This window comes from Phaseolus vulgaris, chromosome 1 (assembly GCF_051622355.1).
Source record: "Phaseolus vulgaris cultivar YP4 chromosome 1, ASM5162235v1, whole genome shotgun sequence".
NCBI lineage: Eukaryota > Viridiplantae > Streptophyta > Magnoliopsida > Fabales > Fabaceae > Phaseolus > Phaseolus vulgaris.
The window spans coordinates 2,905,518-2,923,655 of NC_143498.1; the positions used below are offsets into that span (position 1 = coordinate 2,905,518).

The following is an 18,138-nucleotide window of genomic DNA, read 5'->3' on the forward strand; positions in this document are numbered from 1 at the left end:
CTGAAAGGAAGGTTTATTTGTGTGTGAAACAATTTGATTTTTTTCGTGGGTGAATACTCATCCGTTTGAGCTGAAATTTGTCGCGTTTTGTCCCAAATTCAGTGGAGATTCTTGGGTGGAATTTCAGGAAACAAGTATTCCGGGAGAATTTTTCAGAAATTTTGTGCAAACCAAGGCTATCCTCTACTGATACTTGTGAAATTCCGTCCTAATTTCTACAATTTCATTCTGGGTCCGTATTGCGCTGAAAAAATTCACACAAACACTTTCGTATGTTGTTTGCACCCAGGCAAGGAGGCACGTGCATAACGAATCACAAAAAAGAAGATACGAGAAAGAAAAGCAAGGACGTTTTGTTTTCGGAAAACCGGTTTTGTTCACTCTAGGTCTGGGACTTACTACGCCTTATTCCTTGGGTATTTTGGTCTGAAATTTTTACCAGACATTCGTCGTTTTGTCTATTTAGTTTTGGCTGAGGTTTGATCCCTAGATTCGTCCCACAAGATTGACAATAAAGTTTTTATTTGTCACTGCTAGAGTTAAAAGGAAGATTCGTTTGTGTGTGAAACTGTTTGATTTTTGTACTTGGTGAATACTCATCTGTTTGACCTAATATTTGTCATGTTTTGTCCCAAATTCAGTGGAGATTCTTGGGTGGCATTTCAGGAAAAAACTATTCCAGGAGAATTTTTCAGAAATTTTATGCAAACCAAGGATATCCTCAACCGAAACTTGTGAAATTCCGGCCTAATTTCTGGAATTTCATTGAGGGTCCGTATTGTGCTGAAAAAAATTCACACAAGCACTTTCGTATGCTGTTTGCACCCAGGCTAGGAAGCACGTCCATAAACGAATGACAAAAAGAAGATACGGGGAAGAAAATCCTAGACGTTTTGTTTTCGGAAAATTGGTTTTGTTCACTTTCGATCTAGGACATACTGCGCCTTACTCCTTGGGTATTTTAGTCTGAAATTTTTACCAGACATTCGTCACTGTGCCTATTGAGTTTTGGTTGAGGTTTGAATCCCAGATTCGTCCTACAAGATTGGCAATACATTTTTTATTCGTCACTGCCAGGGCTGAAAGGAAGCTTCGTCTGTGTGTGAAACTGTTTGATTTTTTTGGTAGGTGAATACTCATCCCTTAAACCTAAAATTTGTCGCATTTTGTCCGAAATTCAGTGGAGATTCTTAGGTGGAATTTCAGGAAAAAAATATTTCGGAAGAATTTTTGAGAAATTTTGTGAAAACCAACGCTATCCTCTACCGAAACTTGTGAAATTCCGTCCTAATTTCTGCAATTTCATTCTTGGTCCGTATTGTGCTGAAAAAAATTCACACAAGCATTTTCGTATGTTGTTTGCACCTAGGCAAGGAGGCACGTCCATAAACGAATCAAAAAAAGAAGATACAGGGAAGAAAAGTTAGGACGTTTTGTTTTCGGAAAACCGGTGTTGTTCACTCTCGGTCTGGGACTTACTTCGCCTTACTCCTTAGGTATTTTGGTCTGAAATTTTTACCAGACTTTCGTCACTGTGTCTATTGAGTTTTTGTTGAGGTTTAACCCCAGATTCGTCCCATAAGATTGGCAATAAATTTTTTATTCGTCACTGCCAGAGCTGAAAGGAAGGTTCGTTTGTGTGTGAAACTGTTTGATTTTTTTCGTGGGTGAATACTCATCCCTTTGACCTGAAATTTGTCACGTTTTGTCCAAAATTCAGTGGAAATTCTTTGGTGGAATTTCAGGAAAAAACTATTCCGGGAGAATTTTTCAGAAATTTTGTACAAACCAAAGTTATCCTCTACTGAAACTTGTGAAATTCCGGCCTAATTTCTGCAATTTAATTCTGGGTCCGTATTGCGCTGAAAAAAATTCACACAAGCACTTTCGTATGTTGTTTGCACCTAGGCAAGGAAGCACGTCCATAAACGAATCACAAAAAGAAGATACGGGGAAGAAAAGCCAGAACGTTTTGTTTTCGGAAAACCGATTTTGTTCACTCTCGGACTGGGACTTACTACGCCTTACTCCTTTGGTATTTTGGTTTGAAATTTTTACCAGACATTCGTCACTGTGTCTATTGAGTTTTGACTGAGGTTTGAGCGTCAGATTCATCCCACAGGATTGGCAATAAATTTTTTCTTCGTCACTGCTAGAGCTGAAAGGAAGGTCCGTTTGTGTGTGAAACTGATTGATTTTTTTCGTGGGTGAATACTCATCCGTTTGACCTAAAATTTGTCGCGTTTTGTCCCAAATTTAATGGAGATTCTTGGGTGGAATTTCAGGAATAAACTATTCTGGGAGAATTTTTCAGAAATTTTGTGCAAACCAAGGATATCCTCTACCGAAACTTGTGAAATTCCGGCTTAATTTCTGGAATTTCATTGTGGGTCCGTATTGCGCTGAAAAAAATTTACACAAGCACTTTCGTATGTTGGTTGCACCCAGGCAAGGAGGCACGTCCATAAATGAATCACAAAAAGAAGATACGGGGAAGAAAAGTCAGGACGTTTTGTTTTCGAAAAACTGGTTTTGTTCACTCTCGGTCTGGGACTTACTACGCCTTACTCCTTTGGTATTTTGGTCTGAAATTTTTACCAGATATTCGACACTGTGCCTATTGAGTTTTGGCTGAGGTTTGAGCTCCAAATTCGTCCCACAAGATTGACAATAAATTTTTTATTCGTCACTGTCAAGGCTGAATGGAAGGTTACTTTGTGTGTGAAACTGTTTGATTTTTTTGGCGGGTGAATACTCATCCGTTTGACCTGGATTTTTTTCGCATTTTGTCCCAAATTCAGTGGAGATTCTTGAGTGGAATTTCAGGAAAAAACTATTTCGGAAGAATTTTTGAGAAATTTTGTGCAAACCAACGCTATCATCTACCGAAACTTGTGAAATTCCATCCTAATTTCTGCAATTTCATTCTTGGTCCGTATTGCGCTGAAAAAAATTCACACAAGCACTTTCGTATGTTTTTTGCACCTAGGCAAGGAGGCACGTCCATAAACGAATCTTAAAAAGAAGATACGGGGAAGAAAAGTCAGGACGTTTTGTTTTCGGAAAACCGATTTTGTGCACTCTTGGTCTGAGACTTACTACGCCTTACTCCTTGGGTATTTTGGTCTGAGATTTTTACCAGACATTGGACACTGTGTCTATTGAGTTTTGGCTTAGGTTTGAGCCTCAGATTCGTCCCACAAGATTGGCAATAAATTTTTTATTCGTCACTGTCAGGGCTGAAAGGAAGGTTCGTCTGTGTGTGAAACTTTTTGATTTTTTTCGCAGGTGAATACTCATCCGTTTGACCTAAAATTTGTCGCGTTTTGTACCAAATTCAGTAGAGATTCTTGGGTGGAATTTCAGGAAAAAACTATTCAAGGAGAATTTTTTAAAAATTTTGTGCAAACCAAGTCTATCCTTTTAAGAAACTTGTAAAATTTCGGCCTAATTTCTGCAATTTCATTATGTGTCCGTATTGCGCTGAAAAAAATTCATACAAGCACGTTTGTATGTTGTTTGTACCCAGGAAAGGAGGCACGTCCATAAACGAATAAAAAAAAAAATATACGGGAAAGAAAAGCTAGGACGTTTTGTTTTCGAAAAACTGGTTTTGTTCATTCTCGGTCTAGGACTTACTACACCTTACTCCTTGAGTATTTTGGTCTTAAATTTTTACCAGACATTCGTCACTTTGTCTATTGAGTTTTGGCTGAGGTTTGAGCTCCAGATTCATCTCACAAGAATGGTAATAAATTTTTTATTCGTCACTGTCATGGCTGAAAGAAATGTTCGTTTGTGTGTGAAACTGTTTGATTTTTTTCGTGGGTGAATACTCATCTGTTTAACCTGAAATTTGTCGCGTTTTGTCCCAAATTTAGTGGAGATTCTTGGGTGGAATTTCAAGAAAAAACTATTTCGGAAGAATTTTTCAAAAATTTTGTTTAAACCAAGGTTATCATTTGTTTGATGTTGACGATGAATTAGAGAGCGACTTTTGGCGATAAACAAGTAAAAGAAAAAAATGCACCTTGCCAATTTTACACGGTACAAAATCTACAGAGGAAATTATGGATACAATGAGGGAAGAGGAAATTATGGATACAATGAGGGAAAGCATTAGTATTAAGACCAAGATTCATAATCATGAATGAGGCTGAGGTAGTTCCTACCATGCTACATCTCTAATTGAAAAAAGTCTCTCTCCCTTCTGCAATGTGCCCTTTAAAAATCCTTATAAAAAAGACAGCAGATCCATCCCAGCTGTATGAGACATGATAATAGTTATAGTTAGACAAAACCATCAAACAGTCCCTAGACTCATAATCACCAGTCATTTTCGTTTAAAAATTTATGAAAAAAAGTAGTCCTTCAATTTAACAATTATCAATCATTTTAGCCCCCAATATTAAGGATCGATAACAGTGATAACTATTCGTTTTGGTTCCTTACATAGTGTGCAAAAAGAAGCACTTTTTGAGAACAGTTTGGTTCACACTTTCATACGATGGTTTGGTTCGAACACATTCAGCTCATTAAAAAAATCGAATCATGCATGAATATGGAATAGATAACTACACCAAATCAAACAAAAAAATTGAACTGGACCATTCACAATTCGGACTGATTTATGAAGTGATTCAATTTTAACCACACCGTTTTGTAATGCGGTTCCGGTTTGGTTATTTATTTTGAAAAAAAAAAACTTTTTTGCACAGTTTGAAAGCAAGGAATCATTTAAAAGAAAACAATTTAAAGCAAAAGGTATGCCATAATATGATATACCAGAGTATAAGAACACAACCCTACAAATTAGTCCGTAACCCTAGAGACCGAATAGACTTCTAGTTGTCAAATTTAGGGACCACACTCATAATAATGATTGTATATTAAAGAACTAAATTGTTGATTTAGTAATATTAGGAGCAAAATGATTGATGGTGTTAATTTCAAAGACAAAATTGAATAATAATTATAAATGCGAGTCTCTAAAATTTGCTCATTTATATATCAGGAACTAAATTGATCGTTACTTATAATCAAGGACTTATTTAGTGTATATTAGAAATATTTGCTGCATAGGAAAACAATTGATGGTTTCCACGCTACAGTTCACTTAGAGCCCTCACATTTACTGGGCTTAATCAATAGTCCAATTATACACCACAAATTATGCATGCAATGCAATTTAAAAAGTGAGATACTTTCTTTTTTCTGAGACAGATGTGAGATTACTTGAGAGCATTAAAAGTGTAGAAAACACATATTTCTATCTTAAAATGGATTACTTGAGAGCATTAAAAGTGTAGCAAACATAGTTAGGGTAGCCCCTCCTCCATCAATTAAAAGCCACGAGCCTCAGAAGTTAAAAGGAAGAAAAGGAAATATTCGAAAACTTACCATCAAAGAAGGCAGAGCAGTTCAGAAAAGAAGAACAGAATGTCTATTTATGAGACAAGAAGAAGAATAATCTGTCCCATAAACCGGAATGCCTTTGGAGTTTCTTTTAAACATCTATTCTTTTCATTTCGAGACCAATGCTGCATGAACCACAATCTCACATCAATAATAAGAATGACATAGCATCTAAATACAATACTAAAGCTAGTAGGATTCTTAGTAATCAACCTCGGAAAGCTGGTTAAGCTTATCGCGGACATCTTTCAACAATTCAGGTACATCTCCTTCCCATTTGTAAAACTCCAACTCCTTACCTTCCAAGAGCTTCTCAGAAACCTAAAAGCAACTATAATAGAATGACAAGCAACCCATGATGATTTTCACAATAAGTACGTAATGGAATTCTTTGGATAAGGAATTCCTCAGTTCTGATTCTATGTTGACTACAGAACTTCAACACCATAAAGTAAAAATACATATTCATTTTTACAAGGTTGCGTGAGTTTGTAGAGGGCCTATGAGCATATTTTTATGGATCAAATTAAACTCCAAGCTATCATTCAGTATGTCAATTCTATTATTTTACAGTTAGATTTTTCCTATAAAAGGCTTGACCCTTGTGTGAGACCTCTCTATCAATTTGTGTACCAAAATGTAGGACATGAATAGTAAGCCAGTTAGAATGCTGGGTACCAAAACCACATTGTATCTTGTTAGTGCTGGGCATTTGAGTTGGTGAGAGAGATCGGAAGGTACCTGTACTACTTCATGTGTAGTTTTTATCAGTAAATAAAAATGTTATTTCAAATTTCTCCTGAACCCCACTGTCATGAATTCAACATCTAAAATTTGATTTATTCTTTGATAACAATCTACTTGGCAGTAGATCTCTCTTATTGGGGGCATGTTATGTCATCAACTTTCAAAATACTCCTTTCACTTTTAGCAAAAGAAAATAGAATTAAATGATTAAATTATCCACTGATTACATTCATCACTCACTCATGAGGTCTCCTTCCTGACCTATCTCTTTTATTTATCCCTAGTATTTCTGATTGAAAATGATAGCTGAGAAAAAAAAAACATTTTTCTTTTAAACGACAATGTATCTTGCTGAGCAATTTCATTTTTCAATTTGATAGACAGAGAAAGGAACTACACCAAAAGGGGCCAAGTGATAGTATTCCTTCATAAACAACATTTAAGACAGGGGAAAGGGAAGTGAATACACACACCTTCTTTCCAATCACCTGACCAGCAGCTATATGAGAAAAATATATATTGTAGAAATGGGAGAGAAACAAGGGTGCGCTTGTCTCTGCAAGTTCCTCCAAATATTTGGCATATGCAATCCCCGGAGAACTAGGATTTGGAATCACATTTCCTTGTTCCTCCAACCATTGCAGATCCTTCAAAAGCCCTTCTGATCTTTCCAACCCAGTTTTCCTCATGTATGCATCTGCAAATTCATGAAATTCTCATCATAACAAATTCAAATCAATTTTTTTTTCTCCACGGAAAACTAGAAAAACAAAGCAAATCACTGATCCTTCTATTTTTCACCTTTCATCTGTCTACCTGAAAAGAAATAATTTGTTCCCTGCCTTTAAAAGTTCAATATAACATCAATTACCATCTTTTTAATTAAGAACAAATGTTTTTTACATTAATTTCAATAGGCTCCCCCTGGATTACTACCTCTGATTTTTAACGTCAACCTTTGTTATACATCATGAATTTTGATAATTAAACTTCATTTGATTAAATAACAATATCATGAATTTTGATAATTAAAAAAAACAGTAACTAAATAGTATTAATTACATTTGAAGACAATAATCTGAAAAAGAAGGTGCAATGCAATGCAATGCAATGAGTGGAATGTAACTGGAACTGATATTGAACTCACAAGAAACGTTGTCGGATTCGTCGACGATGCGCTGGAGAGTGGCGAAGATGAGGTGAGTGTCAACGAGGTAAGAGATGAAGCCTTCCATGGAGGCGTGCCAGGCGTCGAAATTTGATTGGTCATGGGAAACGGCGGGGTTGTGGAGTCTCATGGCGACGAATCTCATCTCTTCAGTGATGCCGGTGGACTCTCCGGGGTGCAGCTTCCGATACCTCTTTCTCTTCTTGAGCGTGGACTTAGGATTGGGCTTAGGAGTTGGAATTGCAGAGTGAGAGTGAGAGTGAGAGTGAGAGTGAGTGAGAGTGGAAGTTGTTGCTGTTATGGAAACCCTGAAAATGCAATTGCCCTTATTTGGGAGTGAGATTGGGAGTGGGAAGCGTAGCTGTGCCATGGGTTTCACTGTTGAACCCATCATCTTCTTCCTTCAAACTTCATTATCCCCATTCTCTTTTATTTAAACCCTTATATTCATTTTTCACACACATTTATGTTTAATTCCGTGTTTTGATTCCACAGTCATTAAAAATGAAAATATTTTATTTTATATAAATAAGTATAAATTTTATTTTTTAAGTTATTTTATAAGATTGAATTAAATTTAAAATTTACTTTATAATAATTTATATACATAGTTATTTTAGAGATTATATACTATACTTATTATTATTTTTCGTTACTTTTAAATAATAATCATTTTCTTAATCTATCATAAATTAAAATATTTAAATTTCAACTTTACTCTTACCATCACGGTATATGAGGAATATTTCTTAACTTAGAAATATTTAATTTCGATTACAAAACCAATATAAATGTTTAATATTAAAAAAGGAATATAAATGTGTTGAATAGTCTTACACACCTTGAGACTAAGATCAAACATAATTTACATATATATATATATATATATTTTAATTATTATAAGACCTCAATTCTGAAATCCATCTAATAAAACTACTATGGAATAAAAATATTGATGTCCCTATGATGACTTAAATCAATTTTGTTTTTATGAAATTGAGCAATTATAAATATTAAATAGCAACTGCTCAATATGATAAAAAAAAGTTATTGATTACATCTTTTTGAATATTATAATTCATTTGCTTTTTTTAAAAAAAATATTAAATATTACATCATAAAATTATGTTTCATGAGTTGCTAATAGCACTCATCATATAAGAAGAATAAAGATACAATCTTTGATTATCATAAGTTTTTTATTATGTTGTTCATGCAAGCAAAATATATTGATTTATTATATTTTGATAACTAACTTCAAATCCGAAGCATAGTAAAAATTATTACATTTTGCATTAAGAAAAGCACAATCAAATAAAGAAATAGAGAATCAAAATTTTCCCAATTCAGATACAATTTTTTTCATCATGGGATAAATTAGTTTTTTTTTTACTGCTTCATATCTTCAGGAATGAATAGTAAAAAGGCATAATAAAAAATAGGCATGGATGAATAGTGTTAAATATTTTTATAACCTTAATTTATTTTTTTATGAATGATTTGGTGGATGTAAATCATGCTATGTTCCAATAAGTTAACAACATTTCTGATCAGTCATTTCATCAATGAAATGAATTCATTAGGATCTAAGGTAATACTTTTAACAAAGTATAATAATATAATTGACTTTTATATCTTTGAAATTCTTTGGCATTAACTCGCTCAGAAAGTTTTCTCCACTATGCAAGTTATTTGAAAGGAAAAGATTTTGTAACACCCAAAAAGTAAAATACAATACATACCATTATAATAATAATATTTTTAATTAAAAATAAATTAAATATTAATTTATTTATTTATCAAGTATATGTTTATTATGATTTATAATGATGCTTAGCATGAGTTTTTTTATTAAAAAAATAAACATGTTTGACTTTTTTAACTACACTTTCATTTTTAAAATTTTAAATTCATATTCCGTAGTTTTAATTATTTAATTTTTATATTGTAAATTCTACTACTAGTCTAGTATTAAAATATTCTCAATTAAATTTATAATAATACAAAAAACAATATACACTTAAATCAATGTCACATTATACTTATCATTTTGGTTTCTATAATTCAACTAACGTTGAACCTTAGAAGATGAGAGGGAAATAAACACTAAACCCTAAATCCTAAAAATACGAAACATCCCTTTAATGAGTAATCCTAAAAATACGAAACATCCCTTTAATGAGTAGGGCATAGGGCATAGGAGAGAAGATACAACAAAGTAGATGAAGAATTTAAATATACAAGGCTTATATTTGTGTTTTCCTATTTATGTACACTGATTACAACAACCCCTAAATGAATGGTTGATGAATGGGAAACTGTACAAGCTGAGGCAAGCCATATCTAATAGAAGGCTTGCACATTCAAGTTTCATTAACTATGTTAAACTTGGATTTATGACGTTTTTGTTGTTGTGTCAAGTTGAAGTACCTAGCTAAGCTCTTCTTCGGAAACATAAGCTGAGTCAAGGCATGTTTTTAATCTCTGCAAGAACTTTAACGTCTCCGTATACGAAGGGTCTAAGCGGCTCACTGGTTTGCAACAATTTATATGATCTGTTGACTCCAATACCTGTTTCAAAATTTGAAGCCAAATCAGAAAAACAAAACGCTTAAACTGCTATAATACTACAAAAAAGTATGGTCGATTCAAATATTGCAACCGAGTCGCATAAATACTTTGTAAATCGTGAATTGTCACACAGACAGAATTGACTTCTATTGTTTCAAATCCTATGTCATTGGAGTCTCTCAAGAAAAACGTATCCCTTTGGCTAAAAGCTTGCATCTAACAGGACATGCAGATCAACATTGTCCAACCATTCTTTGATAGTTTATGGACTAAAAATTTATAGAAGGGAACAGAAAACTTTTTTTTTCTGATGACCGTAAATATTTTGCAATCAATTCATGGCAACCACAAGTTAGTGATTATCTTAAATCATGAAACTAAAATAGCAATGACATCAGTTACTGCATTATATGTTCCTTAAAAGTGAAAAAGGAACCTTTTTTTTCAGAGTTGCCTTTTGCAACTGGGATGCTGGGAAGGGTAGGGAGATCAAAGGCCAGAGCTTGGATGAAAATGAATTATTTGGACAAAATATTTTACTCTTTATTTCATTTTCCTTTTCTTATAAAATGAGATAGAATTACACAATATACTTACAACTAATTCCCCAAATCCGGGATATGCTGACTCAATTGGTACAATTTCGGTCCGAAAGGCCCATCCACCATAACCTTCAACTATTGGAGTTACCTTGGTCTGCAAAAAGCAGTCACTCACAACTCAAACTCAAGAAAAAAACATCGGAATAGATACTACCAAATAGCTTAATTGCTGATTACCTCACAAAAGCTGAGGACATCAAGCAACCCCTTCTTATGAAGGTGACGAATATAGTCATTAAGCTCTATCAGTCTTGAAGATCCACTTCTTAGCTCTCCTATCTGTTAAACATTAAAAAGCAAGAGCAGAACACTCTTTCAAATGTAGCAAATATAATTGCATAGGAAATAGGTTAACCAACATCTATTGTTGAACAAGGGTAGGTAACTTCAAATACTAACTGTGGGAGCTGGACGAAGCACAAAGCCCATTCGCCAAGGCATATCTGCAAGTTTGCTACCAAAATGTGGGCAGCTATAAAAAACCTGCAACCAAAATAACATAAAAATAAACCCTGCATATTTTAAGCATATATTTAGTTAAGGAATCAATACTTACAATTCCCATAGTATTTTTCACAAGATTATCAAATCTTTCCTCCTTTGCTTTATGAAGAATCTGCTTTACAACCAGACCTCCCATACTGCAAACAATAGAAAAGCACATATGCAAAACAAAGTGAGGTACAGTTTGACTAAACATATAACTTGGTGATTAAAAGGCATCTGAAAAATGCAATTTACACGAAATATATAAATAAATAAACAATTAATTTTGACATTGTCCCAAAAGGACTCATAGGCTAAACTCTTTACTGGAAAAATAAAAGCAATTACAGTTGAGACACAAACAACAAAAATACTTGTCACCACTTGTTCATAAGACATACAAAGTGACGTATGCATCCATCACACCTGACAACAATTCTTGCCAAAAAAGAGCAAAATAGATTACACAGACACACGTAAAAATCAACAGAACTAATTTGTTCTGCATCCTTTTTTGCTACTTTTATATCAAAGTAAGGTATAAGTTCTCTTGTATAAGTAAGACATGTTCACATTTATGAAAAAAAAAGTTGCAAACTAAAACTCTGTATGATTGTGAATCAATCATGACTTAAATTCTTAAATTTAAAACCCTTCTGCATATAATTGTTACCTCAAGATTTTGAGGTGGTGCCACTGAAAGAGTGATTGAAAGAACAAATTATGATTAAAGCATGCCTTAAATATGAGTTAGGTCCTATAACATAACTACTTTTTCCTATTTTAGTACTTTTAATTTTTTTTAAATAGTCTCTCGATGTAATATTGAATTTTTAGCATTAGTTCCTTGTCATTAAATAGTGTTACTGTTAACTGCTGGTGTGCCTAAATATTCAGGGACTAAGGGATTGAAATAAAATAAAAAAAGGCATATTTACAGGGATTACTAAAAATTGTACAAATAGACTGAAGCAGCTGTTAATGAAAACCAAGTATACTCAGGAACTAATGCCAAAGAATTGAATATTGCAGGAAGATTTAAAAACAAATAGTTTCAGAAGTAGTAAGATAAAAAAAAAATGAGTAGTATATTAGACGGATTGATAACTAAAAGCATATCAAACCAAAAAACATTAAGATAATATACCTGAAAACAAGCAATAGTCAGGTGATATGCATGAATTCCCTTAATCTAACTGTTGATGATTGTTTAGAAGCATGTGTATATATATATATATATAGAGAGAGAGAGAGAGAGAGAGAGAGAGAAACACACAATAACATACAACAGTGAAAGAAATATTCTTGTAAGCAGAAGTTACTTGCACTTTCAGAGGACGCATGTCAATCATAAAAATGAGTAAGTAAACCAATGAGTGCACAAAAGTTCAATAATCTGAACACTCATAGGCAGCTAGACTAACCTGTGAGTAACAAAAACAACAGGTCGATTCCCAACTCCTGCCGCAACAAGCTTCTCCAATAGCATAGAACTAACTTCCTGCAAATTTCAAAATAAATGAGTATTTGAACTAGAAAACAAAGAGGCCTGTCAGTGGGTAAGTGAAAGGAAAGCAGTGGTAAGGATGCAAGAGAAATTGCCAACTGCAACCATACATGCAGGGAGGAATTTAAGAATTTGGTTGTAGATCTGTAGTGTATAGTTTTAGAGAAATTTAAGAGCTATGATACATACCCGTGATATGCAAACCAGAAACACAAAAATAACAAACTAATAATGAAGAAACAAAAGGATATAGAAAGAAAGAAACGTTCTCACAACTGCTTCACTCAAATCACAAGTAAATTGTTTAGATCTTCATAGTCTCACTTGGTAAGAGTTCATTTTTGGACAGCTTTTCTTAACAGTCATTTAAGCACATGTCAAAACTTAGTATGATGTCTAGATTTATATTTTCATAAAATGCTAACAAACTGATCATACAACCGTGTAATGGTGCTTTAGCCTCAAGCAAGATGAGGAAATTTCATCGTGTATAAGGGTTGGAACACCCCTAAAGTGTTTCTTTTAAATTCTATTAATTCATTGCTGATCAAAAAAAAAAAGATGAGGAAATTTCAATTTGCAAGTCTGTCTGATAAGGCAATTCCAGAATGACTGTAGCATAAAAAATGATAATTCTCTATAATCCTTAACAAGGCTCATAGTGCATGGAGACCCCGTATCCACTTTTACAAAGTCAAGTATCAGCAACTTTCCACATGACTAAGAAGCAGAGCATGGTAGATAAGTAAAAGCTAATGATGTTTCTAGATAATAAATAATGATGTGTTTTAAAATTGTAACCTGAAGAGGCAAGCTAGCTCCAGACCACTGTGTGAGATTAGTCTGCACAAAGAATTTACCTAAAGAGTTAGATGGAGGTAAAGGGAACCACCCATGAAACAAACTCTAGAAAAGGTGATAGAACTAACATAAAAAAAAGAATGCAATTCATATCCGAAACATCTCATCTTACTAAGGCAAATATGCCCCAACTTTACTAAGACAAACCTTGTATTTTAGGGTAAACATCCGAGCCTCAGGAAAATCACTGGAAAGCCATTCACCAGGCCAAAAGGTTCCAAGCTTTCCTGCTTCCTCGTCAATCTTCTCCACCAAGTGTGGTGAAGTAGAGATTTTTTCCTCAGCTATACGCCAAGTTTTGTAAGGCCCACCACGGAGTCCGTGGACAAAAACTATGTCTAGTGGAGGCAAATTTCTATCTGGGTTGCTTTTAGTTGAATCATTAGAAATAGAGCAGTTGTTGTTATTCCAGGATTCTATTCCATTGTCATTATCAGCAAAGGGAGCCAGAGATATCACATTTGATAAAGATTCTTGCTGATCTGTTTCTTTGGGACATTTCCAGTGGGGAAGATGAGAATTTATCAAGAATATCATGTCATCATAACGAGGACATGAGTTCCTATAATTTTTTACACCACCATCAGAAGGACCACTATTTCCACTCCTTCCATTAGGCTGGTCATTGCAAAACACATTTAAAAGTGCTGCCCTGGCATAGCTTTGCATTTTAAGATCACTGCAACCTGGAATTCGCCCATTAGCACAATCATCAAGCCATTTGCACCAGGTTTCATCAGCTGTGACGACCTTCTTGACTTTGGGAAGCAGTGAGAGGATGGTCAACAACCGAGCTGCATGCTTGCGGATATGAGCAGTAGGTGGAACTCGAACACTGGCTGAATCATATAATTCTGATATAGGTGGTTTCCCATCTACATTTGATATCCGCTCCTTCCCCTCATGTGCTCTAGATGATGCATCATAAGCCTCAATAGCAGCAAGTTTCTCATAATCATCACTCAACATAAAGCGCCTCAGTAAACTTAAAATCCCAAAATCAACTATCATGTCTTGACACACAGAATTTTCAGCACAAACTTCAGTCAGAGCTTTAATTCCTTTCAGTGTTGCCACGGCAGAATCTGCAGCATCTAATTTAGGCAGATTATCTTTTTTTAAATTTTTAAATGGTCCTGCTAAAGGTTCCAGAGACAGAAAATCTGCCAGTGGGGATGCATCCCCAGAGGTAATTCCCATTTTTTTAGCAGCCAGATTAACAACAGCAGTGGATAGTTGATTGGCAACTTGTGCAGCAGAAGCAATATTTGCATTATTGATTAACGTCTGCAAAAAGATAACACAGATAAAATGTGCACCAAAAGCAGACTTGGAATTGAAGTAGCACTATCAGATATAGTGAAAGGTAATTTCGACAGAATGAGAGAAAAATATTTGCATACCTTTACATTATCACTTTTTGGTTGACTGGTTCCACTATCATTTGATTTCTTGATAGAACTATGAACTTCAGATAGCATAATGGCTAACCATCCTTGAGAAAGTGGTACAGATGTTGGTCCGTAGTCTTCCAAGATCTGAGAAAGAATCTTTATGGCTGAAGATCGTATAGTATCAGAGGAAAACGTTCCAAAAACCCAAGGTACAAGAATGCCCGACCATTTTTGACTCTCTTCAAGTGACAAATGCAGCTCCCCAGTACAAAGTAGCTCTAATGCCTTTGCCATTGCTTCTTGCACCTGCTTATGTTTTGTCATCTGCTTGGCGATTTCTCTCATTGGGTTAAGACCATTCTCCATCACTATCTTCTGCACTGCAGGGCTCCTCTCAACAGATAAGAGAAGGGCAGATAAAGCTACATTAGCCAAAGAAACATCTTCATGCTTGCATGCCTGAGATATAGTAGAAAGAATACTGGAAGCCCATTCAGAAATAGATTCATTCAAAGGTGTATGGCGATCTTCTAATAGCAACCGCACCACCAAACTTGCATGCCATTTTACAGATCTCTCGGGTGCCATTAAAGCAGCCATGACTGCATGTCCATCTCGATCCAGCTCCCGAATGTGAGTTTTATTCATTTGCGATGCTGTTGCCCAATTTGCTAATGCCCAGGTGGCAAAAGGAACAGCAACATGTTCACAGTGCAAATCATCCCAGAGACCAGGAACAACAGAAGAGGATACATTCTTTTGTTGCGGAGAATTTTCATACTTATTTTGATATATGATAGTTTTAGGAGTTTGATGCTTCAATTCTTCACTATAGGAATCACTGCAGGTCCTTGAAAGCCCTAGAACAGGGGTACCTTCAAGTATCTTGATCCCAATCCCTTTCCTTCCGGTCCCACCACCATCATCTTCACCTTCAGGTGGCTCATCCAAGTGCAAACCCCCTTCCTCAATTACTTGTAGGGCAGCAGCAATGTCTCTAGTCTCAGCATTTCCAGGCAATGATGGATTAAAAGATACCTCTTGTGTATTGTCACAGCTGGACGTAACGATATCCATAATGGCAGCCACAAGCATACTCCTACCTTTCAAAGAATCAGAAATATCAAATGCACTACGTCTTGAATGCTGCTGCCACAAAAATTTGCATAATGTAAATGCCAGAACCAGAAAAGAGACTATCGTCAACATCCTATGCTTACATTTATATAATAGATCTAGAATAGCCACAGCACTAAGAAAACAACAATTCTACTGTGATACACTCACTTTCTCTTCTATCCTATCACATCACTGATCACATTATTAATTACTCTCCCTTTTCTTTTTACTTGCTCTCATGTTTCCACCTACATACCCCCCACCCACAATCGGGGGTGCGTTCATCACTACTCCTAAGAAAATACATGTTAAAAACAAAACAACGATCAGATTTTGGCATGCATCATTAAAAACGCAACAACTTTATGTTAAATATTAGATGTGAAATATACAAAAGGACAGTCATACACTTTATTCTAGTTCAAAAGACAACTCCTAAGATTACATACAGCTTCTGAGTCTTCTTACAAAATATCCTCAAGGAATAAACAAACAAACTGAATGTATTTCATGAGAAGTAATCAAGCACACTAGAAATAAAGTCCAATTGATTGTTCAGTTTGCAAATGCCTAAGCAACAAAACCACCACAACAACTCACACAGAAAAAGTAATTAACATAAAGAATGATTTACCTTCTTCTTCTTAGAACGCCGAGGCTGGCACGAAAATATGAACCTCAGAAGATTCGGAACCGCGTTAGGTCTCCCAAGCACCGCCGCAGACACGTTAGGGTCCGAAATCAGAGAAGCAAGCGCCCTCGCGGACTCCGCCTGAGTGCCGCCGCCGCCTTCTTTCGCCACGGCCTCCAGCAGCCAGTCCACGACAGCGCCGCCACCAGCCCCGACGATCGCGGCCCTACGACCGGAGTTCGCGGCGGCGATGTCGGCGAGCAAGGCCGCGACGCGAATCTCGAAGCCGGAGCGGACCTCATGGTTTGCTGACGACAGCACCGAGCACAGAGAGTGCCAGAGGACCGCAGCCGCGACGCCGGTGCGCCTGGCGTGGTGGAAAATCCGGTCGAAGGAGTCCGCGGCCTTGCGCGCGGCGTGCTCGGCTCTCGTGTAGAGAGGATTGGCTTCTCCGCCGCGATCAGATTCGTGGCGAACGTAGTCGGAGGTGAGGAAGGCGGCGGAGGTGAGAATGGCGGCGGCGGAGAGCGCGACGACGTAAGCGCGAGAGGAAGATTGCGGAGAGATAGGAGAGAGCTTGTGGCGGTGATCGTGGATTGGTGCAATTTGAGAATTCTCTACGCTTTTCTTTGTTGAATTGCTCGTTTTCCTTGAAGAAGAAATGCTTCGAGGAAGATGGTGGCGAAGAAGTAGTTGCGTTCTGTTACAGATTCGAAACATTTTATTTTTATATTTTTGCCTTTGCGTTTTGCCAAGAGAAGAGAAAGAGAAGAGATGTTAGTCGTTTTTCTTGACTCCAAGATGATTTAGATGGCGGGACCATAACTTGCTCTCATTCCTAATGGTACATGGATCATATTCAATTTTCTATATAAAGATTTTTTCTTACATTTAAAATACAAAATTTTATATTTTGGATGATAGAATTTAAAATACAAAATTTATTTTAAATTATATAATTAATAATAAAATTTATATTTCAAAGAAAATTTCGAATTCAAAAATTCTTTTCAAATTAATATAGAAAGAAAATATGTTTCAAACTCTATAGTTTGAAATACAAAATATAATGTATTTTGATTTTCAAATTCTACAATTTATAATCGAATTTGTAATCTGAATTGTTGAATTGTAGTTTTGAAAGTATTTTGTGATTAGAAGATAATTAAGAATACAAAAGTATCTTCCAAATTTTACAATTCAAGATACAATTATATTTTAAATTGTTGAGAATACTTTTCAAATTCTAGAATTTAAGGTAAATTGGATGTTCCATAAAATAAAAAAAGGAGAAATGGAGGTGCATGAAGAATGTACCTAGGTGCAGGAAGATGCCGATAGAGAGTAGTTGACTGCCAACTTTTTTTGGGTTTCGGCCCACCTTCTAAAGCCCAAGTGATTTGTTATTCAAGTATGGCAGTTTCTTCCTGTAACCCTACATTTTTCTTCCTGCACCCCCATAATGTTATGCAAATATCAAATTATCCCTATTATTTTTTAAAAACCCTAAAATGGACTTAAACTGTATTTATTTTTTTGCATTATGGATTATGGAACTAGAAAATTTTGGATTGGCATTTCCGGTAAAATTTCGGATCCACCAATCTCTAATTCAAAATATGCATTTCACATTCAAA

The 18,138-nt window shown here is 35.4% G+C and overlaps 2 protein-coding genes across 5 annotated transcripts; both read right to left on the reverse strand.

Annotated features, from left to right (window-relative positions):
- Window positions 1-4,012: 4,012 nt before the first annotated feature.
- On the reverse strand, window positions 4,013-7,773 carry HO2 (heme oxygenase 2). Of its 2 annotated transcripts, none has more exons than XR_016518294.1 (5): window positions 7,310-7,761; window positions 6,636-6,859; window positions 5,629-5,746; window positions 5,401-5,540; window positions 4,013-4,263 (listed from the first exon to the last, which is right to left on the reverse strand). XR_016518294.1 is itself a non-coding variant. In XM_068619620.1 (5 exons), exons 1-4 carry the CDS (start codon window positions 7,722-7,724, stop codon window positions 5,448-5,450), a joined length of 840 nt encoding a protein of 279 aa, XP_068475721.1. In that variant the 5' UTR covers window positions 7,725-7,773; the 3' UTR covers window positions 4,013-4,263; window positions 5,401-5,447. The 2 variants fall into 2 exon arrangements, 1 of the variants encoding a protein (XP_068475721.1); XM_068619620.1 differs by having other exon boundaries at window positions 5,629-5,736; window positions 7,310-7,773.
- A 1,780-nt stretch (window positions 7,774-9,553) lies between these two features.
- Window positions 9,554-17,347, reverse strand: LOC137816475 (alpha/beta-Hydrolases superfamily protein). 3 transcript variants are annotated; one of them, XM_068619625.2, is made up of 10 exons: window positions 16,505-17,347; window positions 14,761-15,854; window positions 13,505-14,644; window positions 13,298-13,339; window positions 12,414-12,490; window positions 11,060-11,144; window positions 10,903-10,986; window positions 10,681-10,782; window positions 10,499-10,597; window positions 9,554-9,901 (listed from the first exon to the last, which is right to left on the reverse strand). In XM_068619625.2, exons 2-10 carry the CDS (start codon window positions 15,844-15,846, stop codon window positions 9,761-9,763), a joined length of 2,856 nt encoding a protein of 951 aa, XP_068475726.1. In that variant the 5' UTR covers window positions 15,847-15,854; window positions 16,505-17,347; the 3' UTR covers window positions 9,554-9,760. The 3 variants fall into 3 exon arrangements, with proteins under 3 accessions (XP_068475726.1, XP_068475725.1, XP_068475724.1); XM_068619624.2 differs by having other exon boundaries at window positions 14,761-15,897; XM_068619623.2 differs by having other exon boundaries at window positions 14,761-15,900.
- Between the last annotated feature and the right edge of the window lie 791 nt (window positions 17,348-18,138).